Source organism: Scyliorhinus canicula, chromosome 14 (genome assembly GCF_902713615.1).
Source record: "Scyliorhinus canicula chromosome 14, sScyCan1.1, whole genome shotgun sequence".
In the NCBI taxonomy this organism is placed as follows: domain Eukaryota; kingdom Metazoa; phylum Chordata; class Chondrichthyes; order Carcharhiniformes; family Scyliorhinidae; genus Scyliorhinus; species Scyliorhinus canicula.
The window spans coordinates 10,921,856-10,937,992 of NC_052159.1; the positions used below are offsets into that span (position 1 = coordinate 10,921,856).

Sequence of the window (16,137 nt, forward strand, 5' to 3'; positions counted from 1 at the left end):
CCCTGCTCCTGTACTCGAATCCTCTCACTATGAAGGCCAACAGACCACTTGCCTTCTTTACATCCTACATACTTAGTTTTAGCGACTATGTACAAGTTTCATTGCACATTCCCCTATCCTAATCTATAGCCATTCAGATAATAAACTGCCTTCCTGTTTTTTGTGAGGGCCACGAGGAATCCATCACGGGTTTGTGGAGTCAAACAGAAAGTAACTTAATTTTCAACAATATGTACACAACAGCAGTAGCTAACCATTGCTTCCTGCTCTCTAGCCGGTTTCACACTGGGCAGCTCTATTTATACAGCAGCAACAGCTAATCAGTGCCCCACCCCACTCAATGGGGGGGGCTCACACTCTCCAAAATGGGTCCCCAGGCAATGGGATTCGGGCACGTAATAACCCTCTTTTTGCTACCAAAATGGATATCCTTAGATTTATCCACATTATACTGCATCTGACATGCATTTACCCACTCACTCAGCCCATCCAAATCACACTGAAACATCTCTGCATCCTCCTCACAGCTCACCCTCCCACCCAGCTTTGTGCCATCGGCAAATGTGGAGATTTTGGGCGGGATTCTCTAATAATGGGGCTAGGTCTCCACGCCGGCATGAAAAGAGGCGTCAACCACTCTGGCATCAAGGGTCCCCGAAAGTGAGGAATTCTCCCCTTCCTAGGGGGCTAGGTTGTCACTGGAGTGGTGCCCACACTCCAGCCAGCGCGGAACAGCCCGCGCGAGTTTGCACATGTGCAGAACGGCCGGTGTGATTCCGCGCATGCGCGGAACGGCAGCGTATTTCCACGCATGCGCGCCACGTCCGACGTATTTCCGCGAATTCGCGGGGGTTCCCTTATCCGCGCAGGCCCCCGGGCAACATGGAGGAGCCCTACAGGGGCCCGGCACGGAGTAAAATAGGCCCCCACGGAACCAGCCCGCCAGCCGATCGGTCAGCTCCGATCGCGGGCCAGGCCACCGTGGGCACCGCCCCCCCCACCCCGGTCAGATCACCCCCCACCTCCAGGACGGTCCCTGCACACTCACTTTTCAGGTCCCGCCGTGTGGGATCTGAGTAACCCACGCCGGCGGGACTCGGGCAAACTTGTCGGCCACTTGACCCATCGGGGCCCGGAGAATCGCCAGGGCTGGGAGGCCCCGACCGGCGTGGCGGGAATCCCGTGGGCACCCAAGAATCGGCATCGGAGAATGGGGAAGCCGGCGTCGGGACGCGATTCTCGCGCCCCCCCCCCCCCCCCGCCCGGGGATTCTCCAACCCGGTGCAGGGTCGGAGAATCCTGGCCATTATATTTTGTTCCCTCATCTAAATCATGAATATATATTGTGAATAGCCGGGTGCCCCATTGCTCACTGCCTGCCATTTGAAAAAAGACCCGTTTATTCCATTATTTACAGGGCCACTTCCTGAAGTAATCCGGGATGTAGATTATCAGGCCCTGGGATTTATTGGCCTTCAATCCCATCAATTTCCCCACCCATTTCCCGACTAACATTGATTTCCATCAGTTCCTCCCTCTCACTAAATCCTGTGTTCCCAAAATTTTTGGTATGTTATTTGTGTTCGCCTTTGTGAAGACAGAATCAAAGTGTGTATTTAGTTGGTCAGCCATTTCTTTGTTCCCCGTTATAAATTCACCTGTTTCTGGTCTTCACCAATCTTTTGCCCTTCACATACCTATAGAGAGTTTTACAGTCAGTTTTTATGTTCCCCACACGCTTATTCCTATACTCTATTTTCCCCTTGTTAATCAATCCCTTTGTCCTCCTTTGTGAATTCTAAACTGCTCCCAATCCTCAGGTCTGTTATTTTTCTGGCCAATTTGTATGCCTCTTCCTTGGATCTAATACTATCTCTAATTTCCCTTGTGAGCCATGGTTTGGCCGCTTTTCCTGTTTTGTTATAGCACCAGACAGGAATGAATAATTATTCCAGTTCCCCCATGTGCTCTTTGAATGTTTGCCAGTGCCTTTCCACGGTCATCTCTTTAATTAACGTTCCCCAGTCCATCACAGCCAACTTGCCCCTCTTACCATCGTAGTTTCCTTTATTTAGGTCAGGACTCTAGTCTCAGAATCAACTACATCACGCTCCATCTTGATGAGGCCAAGTCTTCCAGATTAGCCAGACCACTGGATTTCTAGTCTGGTGACATTACCACTATGCCGTTACCTACCCGACAAATGTATCTGTGAAGCATCTTGACCTGTTTTATCATGTTAAACATGTTATATAAATGTAAGTTGTTAAATCTGCAGTGAAAAATGGCATTAACGATCATACATTTTCCTCCAAATGAAAATCCTTGGTGATCCAAAGTGTTCAGAACCAAAAGGTGAAATGATCCATTGAGGGGGGTGAAGAGAGCAGGGTGCAGCCTGGGGCAGAGTCATGTGGGAACGGAATAAGGCCATTCTGCCCCTCTAGCCTGTTCCGCGATTCAAGACCTCCGACCGTCACACCGACTAGAGCAAACGGGCTTCAGTGTAGGATGGAAGATCCTTACCTTGCTGCAACAGAATTCCCCAGGAAGGATCCGGGTGCGCTGGTAGCGCCTCCACTGGCAACCGTACAGCCCCGCCAGGCAGGAGAGGAAAGGCTGGTACTCATAGCGTTGGAGCAAACGCCTGCGGACGATCTGGAGCTTCCCCAGTTTGATCTTGGTGAGCTGGGTTGCGGTGCTGCCCATTCCGCACAGGTCAAGCCTTCCTTAACGCTGCAAAGACAGAAGAGCAAGAAAGAAAGACTCACATTTATATCGCACCTTTCATGACTTCAGGGTGTCCTGGAGCACTTTACAGCCAATGTATAATGATAAATAAGACCGTTAGAATGAAGAACAAGAGTAGCCCACTCAGCCCCTCAAGACTACCCCCATAATCCTTGACTTCCTTTTCTAGCAGAAATCTATTTAACTTGGCCTTGAATATATTCAGTGATCCACAGCCTCTACTGCTCTCAGGGTAGAAAATTCCGAACACTAATGACCCTCCAAGAGATCAAAATTCCTTCTCATCTCCATCTTAAATGGGAGGCCCCTTGGGCGCGATCTAAGAGAAGCACTAAGTGCAGTACACTAGGCTAAATCGCTGGCTTTGTAAGCAGACCCAGGCAGGCCAGCAGCACGGTTCGATTCCCGTACCAGCCTCCCCGAACAGGCGGCGGAATGTGGCGACTAGGGGCTTTTCACAGTAACTTCATTGAAGCCTACTCGTGACAATAAGCGATTTTCATTTCATTTCAGTAGCGAGCGCGACTTGCCAGGTACTTCCTGAGGGCTGACCAGGTGCGACTGCGCCCAGTATCGGACGTCAATTAGGGTCCGTAATGGTCCCCCAGGGGCTTCACGGCAGCAATGGCTGTCTCGCCAGCTGATTTGCCTGGACCGCGTCCAGTTGCTTCCCGCTAATAAGTGGGAGCAGCACATGAATCACTCCCTCCGAGCAAACCCCAGGCAGCACGCAGGAATGCCACCGCGCATGCCAGCCCCACGCTTTGGAGATGCCAACCTGACCCGACTGTTGAAAGCGGTGTAGTCACGACGGTACAGTTCCCCTGAGGGGGGTCAGAGGGTCAGCCACAGGTCAGTCAGAGCCGATTGGGGGGCGACGGCTGTCAGTTTGCGGAGCGTTACGAGGAGGACCACAGTCCAGTGCCGGAAGAAGCTCAACCGCCTCCACCGGACTGCACAGTTGAGTTGGCATCGGCCCTCTGCCACCGGTCCCGCATGCCACCCCCCAGACCTGCTCCTCCTCCAATAAGCCGCACTGCACCCCCCCCCCCCCCTCAGCATTATACCACGCCTATGCCCCAGCACACCCCGGCACCCACCAGCACAACCTACTCATGCCCAGCAGCGATGCCCATGCCTGTCTCCCCCCATAGACCCCACCGTAGCATGAAGCGGGAGGCATGCGGCTCACAATGCTCCATCTCATTCCCCCCAGGAGAAGTTGGCCACAGCAGGCGGAAAAGAGCCGAGACAGGTGGCATCCCAGACATCAGAGTCCTCACCCTCCATGAAGAGCAGGCCTGGAGGTTGCTGGGTGACCGAGTAGAGAGCAGTCACCGGCAGCGAGGTTGGTCTGCGCTGCAGAGGTGAGGACCCACTGCCCCATGAACTGTCTCAAGTTAGTTGTTCATGTCAGACATAATGATCCTCCGCTCACTGACCACATGTCCATCCTCCCGCAGAATCTCCATGTCCATCTCCAATCCCCCCCCCCCCCCCCCCCCCCGCCTTTCAAGAGGACACCTGGCAGGTGAGTTCCGGGGACGCCATCATCGATGAGTCACGGCTGTCATCCCCACCTTCCTTCAGTCCAGAGACATACATCATGGCGGGCGACATCAGTGGACAGGCTTCAGGGGCACAACCTGGTGAGCACCGCACAGACGCTGATGCACATCAGGTGGAGGCAGGAAGATCCAGGGGGAGACAGCAGTCGGAGGGCAGCTGGATCCAAGGACCCAGATGGGTCCCAGTCAGACGCCGAGCCTCTGGACAAGGTTACCCCAGAGCTGATGCGGGTGCTAGGGTGTGGCCGTGAGATTCAGGAAGGGAAGCCAGTGACACTCCAGCGGCTCCATAGCCGATTGGAGGAGTCACAAAGGTTACGGGCACAGAGATGGCACCGGCAATGCGCGGCACTGAGGCCAACACTGCGAGGGTGGGGACCGCAGTGGAGAGCCAGGAGCACGACATCAGCATCATGGGTGGTGGTGGCGTTACCCAATCAGTGACGACCATGGCTGAGTGCCTCGACATCACGTCCTGGCCGCTGGCGGACGTGTCCCAGACGCATGTGGACCTTGCCTAGGTGCTGTGGAGTCCCAGTCTCAGCTGGACATTGGCTGAGGCACTCCAGAGCGTGTCCCAGTCACTGAGGGGTGTGTCACAGATGTAGATGGACAATCCTGAGGCACTCTGGAAAGGGAGCGGGGGGAGGGGGCGGGGTGATGGACAAAAGCTCCATCCTACGTGAAGCAGGCGAGGATGATGGTCTCCCTGCTCCTCCGGGCATGCCAGGCCCTCACCGTCGACAGTCCTCCATCCTCCATCGGGTCCTCCTGGACAGGTTCCACCTCACCCTCCTCCTCAGATAGGGCCGCCCTCCTCCTCCACCTCCAACACATCGCCTAGTTGCTGTGCCAGGTTGTGGAGGGCACAGCAGACCACTACAAAGCAGATGACCGTCTGGGGAGTGTACTGCAGGGCACCACCAGAGGGCCGAGGTATCGGAACCACATTTTGAGGGGTTCGATGCACCACTCAATGGCAGCACGGGTGGCTGCACGGGCCTCGTTATATTGGGCCTCGGTCTTCCGCCTCCGTACTGTAGTCATCAGCCAGGGCCTTAGCGGCTACCGCTTATCCCCCAAGAGCTAACCAGCCACCCTGGGGTGGTCCTCGAAGAAGACGGGGATCTCCGAGTGTCCCAGGATGTAGTTGTCATGCAAGCTGCCTGGGAAGCGGGAACATATGCATGGCCCGGAGGTGGTTGTCACTCACAAGGTGACCATTCAGGGAGTGGAACCCCTTCCTGTTAATGAAGGGCACTCCCTGATGCCCCGGTGCGCAAGGCGGCATGCGCGCCCTCTATTAGCCCCTGGACATGGGCCATCCTGGCGATGGCAGAGAATCCTGCTGCCCGGGCATCTTGTTAGGCCTGGTCCAGCTCGAAGGTTAAATAGTCCGATGTCCGGGATCCAGGACTTGACGGGTGCACTTGTGGGCTGCAGTTTGGGACATTCCTCACCAGACCCTGCTCCAGCCCCAAGCTCACAATTTAAGGGTTGCAGTGACCTTGTTGGACACCGGGAGCGGGTATCCCCCTCCCGTATGCGGTACCAAGTCCGCGAGGACATGGCACAGTTGCTGCACCATCCGCTTGCTGAGATGGAGTCTCCTGTGGTACACCCTGTCCGACATCGCCTCAAACGAACAACGACGCCGGTACATCTTCGGCCATCACTGGCCTCCCCCCTGAGTCCGTCCCTGGCTGCTGGGTGGCAGGGTCCTCAGGGTGTGGGGTGGGCCCAGGCACGTGGGCTGCCGCCTCAAGCCTGAGTCGATGCTGCTGTTGCCGCTTTCTCCAGCGTCTGGCCACCTGGGCTGCCATCAGCACCCCGAGAGCAGCTGCCACGGGGTCCGCAGAATGTGATAGGTGTAAGGAACTGGAGGGGGTGAGAGATCAACAATCAGTTATGGCTTCCACCCCGGGACCCTCGAGACCCCCAAGCCTTCCCTACCCTTAGATTCCTTGCCTTCTCTCAGGGTACCATCCAACAAGCCGGATGTGCTGGGGAGGGGGGGGGGGGGGGGGGGGGGGGGGGGACCCCACCTTGCACACACACCCCCAGTCACAGCAGGGGTCCCGGACAACAGACCCCGGACCCCAGATCCGTGTTGGGAACATTACTTGGAACAAGCTCAGGCGCCCTCCCCGATCAACAGCCTCACCCTCTGGTCGTGGGGATGTTCCCAGTGCTGAAACCCAGCTCTCGGGTGTTTGATTGTTGGCTGCTGCCTCTGTGGTGTTGATGCCTCCAGGGTTCAGGCAGAGTGTCCAGGCCTCGCGGATTGCGATGCTGTAACACGTGCCTGCGACATGGCACATCGATCCACTGCAATCCACTTAAGAGCCGTGAAGTGGTCATATAACCGGCAATGCCAGTTCCCTATTAGCAATAGCCTTCAGCTGTGCAGCCAGCAGCTGTTCACGGTCCAGGGGAGTTAAAGTGTCCCTCACCACGTCACCACGGGCAGGGCTCGGTCCTGGGGGTCCTCAGTGGGATGGACAGGCGGTGGCTGCAGTTGCCTGTTGCGGGTATACATAATCCGTGGGGGTGGTCTGTGGGACCCTTGAGTGCTGAGCCCCTCGCACCCCCCCCCACCCCTCCCCAGCCCAGGGACTACCACCCACCGATGGTGCCAGCCCCCTTGCGCCCCCCCCCCCCCCCCCCTCCAGGAACTCTTCGACCTCTCCCACGATCTTACCGGCATGCAGGGTCCGCGCCGGGAGCAACGTGGCCGTTAGGTCGCGCCCTCTCTGTCCACCATCCCCTCAAGTCCCCCCAGAATCTCTGTGTTTCAATAAGATCACCTCTCATTCTCCCAAACACCAACGAGCACAGGCCCCAAACTGCGCCACCTTTCCTCATTCGGCAATCCCTTCATCCCGAGAAGCAGCCTGTGAACCTTGCCTGAACTGAAGTTCTGTTTTGAACTGAAGTAATTGTTGTAACGAAAGGCCTTCAATTCCGCTCAGAATAATCCAATTACTCCGACCTGGCGTGGAACATCGGATCATTTCCTTCAGTGGCTGTACTCTTGCCTCTTTGTCAGAAGGTCTTGGGTTCAAGTCCTACTCTGGATGCTGGATGATGGGGCGGCACGGTGGCGCAGTGGTTAGCACTGCTGCCTCACGGCGCTGAGGACCCGGGTTCGATCCTGGCCCCGGATCACTGTCCGTGTGGAGTTTGCACATTCACCCCGTGTTTGCGTGGGTCTCACCCCACAACCCAAAGATGTGCAGGGTAGGTGGATTAGCCACGCTAAATTGCCCCTTAATTGGAAAAAATTAATTGGGTAATCTAAATTTACTTTTAAAAATTGGATACTGGATGACAAATATGTAGAGCGCGATCCAACTGCCACGCTTTGCCGAAAAAGCAGCCTGCGGTGGGGCAATGTGGCCCCAAAACCAGGAGATCCCGCTCCCTGGCTTGCAATGCCTTACGATGGGTTGTAAATCCAGCCCATTGTGGGCAGGATCACTCATTGGCAAATCCCGAGGCTTTGGGATTCACCCCCTTCTCCCCGGAGAACTTGGGCGAGCGCCGTACAGCACAGGTCTCCACAAATAGGGACCAGGTAGCATAGCACTCGTGGGGGTCTCCCAGGGGATTGGAGCCCCCCACCCCACTGTATGACGTTTGGACAGGGTGGTACCCTGGCACCCCTGGTGCCACATTGACACCCTGGCAGTGCCACCTGGGTGCCAACCTGGTACTGCCAAGTTAAACGCCAGGTTGGCACCTTTTGCGTGTGGCGTTTGGGCCGGGGGTTACCCTGCATGAATGTTGGGGGGGGGGGGGGGGGCTGCGGGGAGGGATAGGGATCCTCCCATAATGCATTTGGGCTGGACGGGAGGTCGGGGATTGCTTTGGGGGGTCTAGTAATTTAAAAATACTGACCCGATCTCTCACTGCACTGGTGGGTTCCAGCGAGCAGAGCTCCCTACTGTAAAAAACGGGGCTCTGTGCAGCTACAGCCCGCGTTCCCCATTGAGGCCCCTCATACAACGCCAGTCGCATTGAATAGCCAAGTGTTTCTCGGTGCTGTGAGCGCTGGGACACACACGGCTAAACGCACTCGCTATGTGACTTTATTCCCATTTGGGTGAATCCCAAAGTATCTACTTCAGAGGGCAGGCGAGACCTCAATTCAATATTTCTTTGAAAAGACGGCAACTCCAATAGTGTAGCACACCCGCAATATTGGGAGTGTCAGTGTAGATTTGTGTGGCCTTGTCTCATCTATCCCGTCACGCCCTGCAAGAACTTTGTCAGTTTCAACTAAATGAAACTCTCATTCATTGGAACTCTCGGGAATATAGGCCCAGTTTCCTTAATCTCACCTCATAAAACAATCCTGCCATCCCAGAGATTAGTCTGGTAAACCTTCCTCTACGGCAAGTATATCCTTCCTTAGCTAAGGGGGCCGCAACTGTCCACAATGCTCCAGGTGCCACCTCACTAGGGGCTGGTTTAGCTCACTCAGCTAAATCGCTGGCTTCTAAAGCAGACCAAGCAGGCCAGCAGCACGGTTCGATTCCCGTACCAGCCTCCCCGAACAGGCGCCGGAATGTGGCGACTAGGGGCTTTTCACAGTAACTTCATTGAAGCCTACTCGTGACAATAAGCGATTTTCATTTTCACCCAGGCTCCATACAATCAAAGCAAGACACCCTTCCACCTGCACTCAAATCCTCCTGTACTGAAGGCCAAGATCTCACTTACTTTCCTGACTGCTTGCTGCAGATGCAGGCTCGTTTCCAACATTAGGAAATGTCTCCATCAGACCTCGAAGGAAATCTGCCACCCTTACCCGGTCTGACCTACACGTGACCTCCAGACCCACTGCAACGTGGTTGACTCGGTACATGTTCTCAAGAGCAAATCAGGATGCACTGGAGGAGTTCTGGAAGGGGGTGGCAAGGACGGTGTCAAGGGTGGTAGGGTCCAGGGTCAAGCCAGGCTGGGGACTCGCGGTTTTTGGGGTTGCGGTGGAGCCGGGAGTGCAGGAGTCGCGAGAGGCCGGTGTTCTGGCCTTTGCGTCCCTAGTAGCCCGGCGGAGGATCTTGCTACAGTGGAAGGATGCGAGACCCCCAAGCGTGGAAACCTGGATCAACGACATGGCGGGTTTTATTAAGCTGAGAGGATCGGTACAAGGGTTCTTTAGGCGGTGGCAGCCTTTCCTCGACTTTCTGGCTCAGCGATAGGGAACTAGGTCAGCAGCAGCAGCAACCCGGGGGGGAGGGGGAAAAAGGGGGGGGGGGGGGGGGGGTGTTGACTATGTTTATTTAATTTAATTTATTTTCAAGTTCTCGTGTTGTTTACCGGATTTCGGGGGGTGGGGGGGGCTCGATAATGCGTTGCTACGGTCTTGGGGGTGTTATGCTTATTATGTTGTTTTATTGCTGTTTGTTACTGTTTGTTGTTATATATTTTGTAAAAAATTTTCAATAAAAATTATTTTTTTTAAAAGAGCAAATCAGGATGGGAAACCAATACTGACCTTGTCAGTGACGTCCACATCCCATGGTCAAACTTTTTTTTCAAAAATTCCACTCTGACGCTTACTCCTTTCAGTGCGATCATACCTCATTCTTCTAAACGTCAGAGAATACGGGCCTATTCTACTCATCTCTCCTCATGGGAAAACCCTCTTGTTATGATTTTTACTTACAGGATAAAGGAAATGGAGATGTTGAAGCATGAGGGTTGAATGCAATAATCAAGAGGTTTATTAAATGGTTGTTAACTTTACAAAGGCTGAGCCTGGACTGACTCTAAGCCTGTGAAGTAGCCGAAGACGTCACGGACTATCACATGACTCAACTCTTAAAGGGACCATGCAACAATATCAACCCACATATTCAACACCTCTCACCCCAGGATTCAACCTAGTCAATCTTCATTGCACACCCTCTAAGGTAAGTATATCCTTCCTCAGGTACAGAGACCAAAACTGTATCCGCTACCCCAAATGTCATCTCACCAAAGTCCTATACAACTGCAGCAAGACTTCCCTTATTCTTATACTCAACTGCCTTGCAACCAAAGCCAAATTACCTTTGTTGTTTCAGTATGTTAACTTTCTGAGTTTCTCCCACAAGGACATCTGTGATATATTTCCAATATATCCCCCCGTGATAAATCCCCTGAAGGCCAACCCTTAATAGTTTTGCACCATTTAAAAAAATATTGCTTTTCTATTACACTTGCCCACATTAAAATGCATTTGCCCTCTGGTAGTGTCTGGTACATACAGGATTAATATCTGACTGGGTATATCACTGGGTTACACAGTGATGGAAGAAGACACATGACCTAGTGCCAGGGTCAGTCTCGAGATGGACAGAGATGTGTGAAGAACGAAGATGGAATCAGCTCCATACCTGCACTCTCTACTGCGTACATGTGCAGAGTTGTGAGTTATTGATGCTCCGATGTTCCTATTGATGAAGACTTGCTATAATCACAAAGCCTACTTCATGGTGTCGGAAGCAAAATTCCTCACACATCTTACCAGCTTATGTAATCTGTCTGTGCACCATTGCAGACTCTCTGTCCTCCTCACAACTTACTTGCCTTTATGCAGCAACATTCATTTTTTTTTGGTACGTTTTTTTTTAATTTAGAGTACCCGATTCATTTTTTCCAATTAAGGGGCAATTCAGCGTGGCCAATCCACCTACCCTGCACATCTTTGGGTTGTGGGGGCGAAACCCACGCAGACACGGGGGAGAATGTGCAAACTCCACACTGACAGCGACCCAGGGCCGGGATCGAACCTGGGACCTCGGCGCCGTGAAGGCAGCAGGGCTAACCCACTGCACCACCATTCATCACCACGGGATGTCCCAATGCCCTTTCAAGCCAATTACTTTTGAAGTTGTAAAGCTGTATTAGGAACGGGTAACTTGAGCACTGTAAGCTGTTTCTGAATATAAACTCTGTGCGATCCCATGTAATCTTGTTTTGGATAATAAACATCCGGCTGAACAATTTATCCAGCGTAACATCCAATTGAGCGCTACAAGAGCAGTCGATTAAATGAGTAGGAGACTGGGGAGCATTTACTGGAGAAGTTGCAATCGTTCTTGCTAACGGAAACATCAATTTGTCAACTTAATTACCCTGGCAAAGGCGGCTTGTATAAATATTAAACTGATCTCTCCAAAGCAGCTATTTGATATAAATATAGAACTGCAAGATACTAACTGAATCAGGGAAATGATGTCGGGATGGAGTATCCTGGTGAGAATCATTCTCAGGTCACATTACCTGGTGTGGTGATACCTTCCGTTTGTACTGCCTTTAGCTTCACAAAACGGCCGCATCAAGATCGTCTACTGAGCATTGACTCAGAAATTGAGGGACATCATTAAATGTGAGGTCTGGATTTCAGATTTCGGGCGGGATTCTCCTGTCGCGGGAAAACTGGCGCGAACCAGTCCGGCGTCAACAGCCCCCGGAAGTGCGGAATTCTGCGTACTTTCAGGGGCTAGGTGGACAGCGGAGGGGTTGGCTCTGCGCCAGCTGGCGCCGAAGGGACTGCGCGAGTCCATGCATATGCCAAAGTGCCGGCGTGATCCCGCGCATGCGCGGAACTGGCGGCGTATTATGGTGCATGCGAAGGGGGTTGTCTTCTCCGCGTCGGCCGTGGCGGTGCCCTACAGGGGCCGGCACAGAAGGAAGGAGCGCCCCCATGGCACAGGCCCACCCGCAAATCTGTGGGCCCCGATTGCGGGCCAGGCCACCGTGAGGGGGCCCCCACCCTGGGGTCAGATCCCCCTGCGCCCCCCTGAGGACCGCCCCAGCCGACTTGCCGGCCAGGTCCCGCCGTGTGGGACCATGTCTAACCCAAGCTGGGCGGACTGGCCAAAAATGGACGGCCGCTCAGCCCATCGGGGCCTGGAGATTTGCTTGGGGGGGGGGGGGGGGGGGGGGGCGCTGCCTGCTGCCGTGGCGTTAACCCCGCCCCTCCCCGAAAACCAGCGGCAGAGAATATGGCAGCCGGCGTGGGGGCGGTGGGGTGGGATTCGCGCCGCCCCCTGGGGTTTCTCCAACCCGGTTTTCCTTTAAGAGCATAGGAACAAGAATAGGCCATTCAGCCCCTCAAACCTGTTCCCTTATTCATTGAATTTATGGCTGATCGTTCTTTAACTATGCGTCTTGACCCCAAATCCTTTTATACCCTTGCCTGCCAAAAACCTATCAACGAGATTTAAATTTACTAATTGAGCTAGTAGTGGGGCAGAGTCTTCTAGTGGGGCAGAATTCCCCATTTCAGGCCAGCTAAGAAGTTGGGAATTCAGCAGCAAGTAACTCACCTCCTGACTCCCCAAAGCCTGTCTACCATCGACAAGGCACAAGCCAGGAGTGTGATGGAATACTCTCCACTTGCCTGGATGAGTGCAGCTCCAACAACACTCAAGAAGCTCGACACCAGCCAGGACAAAGCAGCCGCTTGATTGACACCTCACCCTCCTTAAACATCCACTCCCTCCACTATCGTGCACAGTGGCAACAGAGAGAACCATCTACAAGGTGCACTGCAGCATCTCACCAAGGCTCCTCGGACAGCACCTTCCAAACCTGCGACCACTACCACTGGGAAGGACAATGGCAGCAGATACCTGGGGACACCATCACCTGGAGGTTCCTCTCCAGGTCACTCACCATCCTGACTTGGAAATATATCACTGTTCCTTCACTGTTGCTGGGTCAAAATCCTGGAACTTTCTCCAAACAGCATTATGGGTACATCAACGCTACATGGGCTGCAGAAGTTGAAGATAAGATGACCCCCCACCACCTTCTCAAGGGTAATTACACATGGGCAATAAACGAGCCCAGCCAACGACATTCACCCCTCATAAACAAATAAGGGAGGAAGTGTTACCGAACTTCTCTCCTGAACAGCCTGCTTCTGACTTTATAATAATATTCTTCATTAGTGTCACAACGCTGCAATTAAGTTACTGTAAAAATCCCCAAGCCGCCACATTAAATCCCCTAGTCGCCACATTCTGGCATCTGTTCGGGTACACAGAGGGAGAATTCAAAATGTCCAAGTCACCTAACAAGCACGTCTTTCGGGACTTGTAGGAGAAAACCGGAGCACCCGGAGGACACTCACGCAGACATGGGGAGAACGTGCAGACTCCGCACAGACAGTGATTCCCAAGCCGGGACTCGAACCTGGGACCCTGGTGCTGTGAAGCAACAGTGCTAACCACTCTGCTACCGTGCCACCCAGGGCTAATTCCCCTTGTGTTGGATTCGCAAAACCAATGTTCCTCACATGCATCTTTGCAGTTTCTTCCAAAGTGCTCGGGAATAATTTAAATCAAACGGAGAGAGAATTTGATGTTAAAACAATCGACAGAAAAAGAATGTCAAGCAGAGAAATATAAGAATTGGGTACTCTAAATTTATAAATTTTTTTAAAGGGTTGTATTTGCTGGAGTTCAGAAGAATTAGGTGGATCTCGTAGAAATCGCTAAAATTCTAACAGGACTAGATTCAAGGAGATGTTCCTGATGGTGGGGGTGTCCAGAATCAGGGGTCACAGTCTGAGGATACGCGGTAGACCATTTAGGACTGAGGTGAGGAGAGATACCTTCACCCAGAGAATGGTGAGCCAGTGGAGTTCTCTACCGTAGAAAGCAGCTGAGGCCAAAGTATTGTAAGTTTTCAAGAAGCAGTTAGATACAGCATTGGGACGAAGGGCATCAAAGGATCTGTGAGGGAAGGTGAGATTAGGCAATTGAGGTGGATGATCACCCATGATCATAATAAATGGTGGAGCAGGTTTGAAGGGCTGAATGGCCTCCTCCTGCTTTCATTCTCTATGTTTCTTGGACCCCTGATTCTCGTCCCTTCCGCCAATTTCTCTCTTTCTGTCCTGTCCAGACCTCCTGTGGCTTTTAAACATCTCTATCAAATCCCCTCTCACCCTCCCCTTCTCCAAGAGGAAGACCCAGCTCCCCCAATCTATCCACTCAAGTCCCCCTCGTTCAAAGAAATAGCAATTCTGTCTCCAAAAAGAAAGCCGAAAGTGAAATAATTTCCAAGAAATTAAAAAAGATGCAGAGATTTAAATAACATCAAGAATGGCTCCAGAAACGTCGAGGGGGAAAGCCTGAACCGAGGCAGATGGAGAGGTGAATAATTTCAATCTCCTTTAAGCGCTCGGTCGAATTTAGACATTAACATTGAACATCGAAAATAGCCCGAGACGTTCACAGGAAATTTCACCTGAGAAACAGGCAGCACCTGGTTGCCTGAGGGAAAAAAAGGGGATCTTTGAAAATCACACCTCATTCCATCTTTCGGAAACCGTGCCTGAAAATCTGTCCGTCCTTAAGATCATGTGTGTGTCCCCATGATCTGGAATCACTCTTTTATTGGAATAGTTCCTCATCTGCCCACACACGACACTCATAGTGAATAGGGATTTTTTTTCAACATGGCCTTGTCTAAAAGGCAACACTTCTCTCTCTCTCCCCCCTCCCGGGATCAGTCTCACTGTCAACACATGAGGCAAACATCTTGATGAACCATCAATCGAACGCGAGATAAGTTGCTGTACAAAAGTTAGGCTTTAATAATCTAGAAGTTAGCCCTGCGGTCGATTACAGTAAATGGACGACCGCCGGGCATTCTGGCTATTTATACCTCGATCTGGAGGCGTGGTTAACTCAGCCTCTCGACCAATCGGAGAGCCGTCACATGACTGGTCTCAACCAATCGGTCGAGAGGCACATGACTGACCAGGGCCAATGGTAAGCCGGTGTTCTGCACCAATGGCAGACAGCTATGCAAATCATACCATCACACACCTTAAAGGGGTGACCTCAATTTTTTTTAAAAGCAACTGGAATTCTGCACAGCGCCGTTCCTCTCCACATATTCTACATCCCATAAAGAATAACGAAATTACTTCAAATTAATAAAATTAGAGAGAGTAACTTAATGTCCGGTGATTTGACTGTAAAGCTGTTCGGCTTTGTTCCCTAGTCTTTGCCATGCATTGTGCTCTTGTTTTCTAAAATTAGATCAAGCTGCACATAAATGACAATCGGGTAAAAGGTTTCTTAGCCTAATCAGTCTATCTTGTTGTTCATGCTCCACACAAGCAGTGCTCCGAAAGCAATATGTTCATTCTCATTTATACAGTTGCCAACAATTGTGGTCTACAGGCTGATTTCTAATCAAGGCATTCAGGTGCGGTTTATATATAATACATGAATCCAGCTGGCAGATGAAGTTCAATGTAGCCAAGTCTGAGGTGATACATTTTGGTCAGAAGAATGAGGAGGGGCAGTGGTACTGGCGCGTGTACCATATACAAGATGCACCTTCGACAGAGCCTTCCAAATCCGCAGCCTCTACCACCTAGAAGGACAAGGGGGCCTGTTTAGCACAGAGCTAAATCGCTGGTTTTTAAAGCAGACCAAGGCAGGCCAGCAGCACGGTTCGATTCCCGTACCAGCCTCCCCGAACAGGCGCCGGAATGTGGCGACTAGGGGCTTTTCACAGTAACTTCATTTGAAGCTTGCTTGTGACAATAAGCGATTTTCATTTCATTTCACAAGGGCAGCCGACGCACAGGAACACCACCACATACATGTTCCCCTCCAGGCCACACGCCATCCTGACACGGAGCAATATTGCCGTTCCTTCACTGTCGCCAGGTCAAAACCCTGCAACTCCCTCCCTAACAGCACTGTGGGTGGACCTACACCGGACGGACTGCAGCGGGACAAGGAGGCAGCTCACCGCCACCTTCTCAAGGGTAACTAGGGATGGGTAGTAAATT

At 52.4% G+C, this 16,137-nt stretch overlaps 1 protein-coding gene across 4 annotated transcripts in view; it reads right to left on the reverse strand.

The window, feature by feature from the left end:
• gdpd4a (glycerophosphodiester phosphodiesterase domain containing 4a) overlaps nucleotides 1-16,137 on the reverse strand; it is a 105,501-nt gene that overhangs the window by 73,367 nt on the left and 15,997 nt on the right. For 3 of the 4 annotated variants that reach the window (XM_038818545.1, XM_038818548.1, XM_038818547.1), the window contains one exon: nucleotides 2,527-2,736. In XM_038818545.1, coding sequence (XP_038674473.1) covers nucleotides 2,527-2,709 — 183 coding nt within the window. In that variant the 5' untranslated portion in view covers nucleotides 2,710-2,736. Of the gene's footprint in view, nucleotides 1-2,526; nucleotides 2,737-9,822; nucleotides 10,067-16,137 lie in introns of those variants that run through there. The other variant, XM_038818546.1, reaches the window with a different exon arrangement.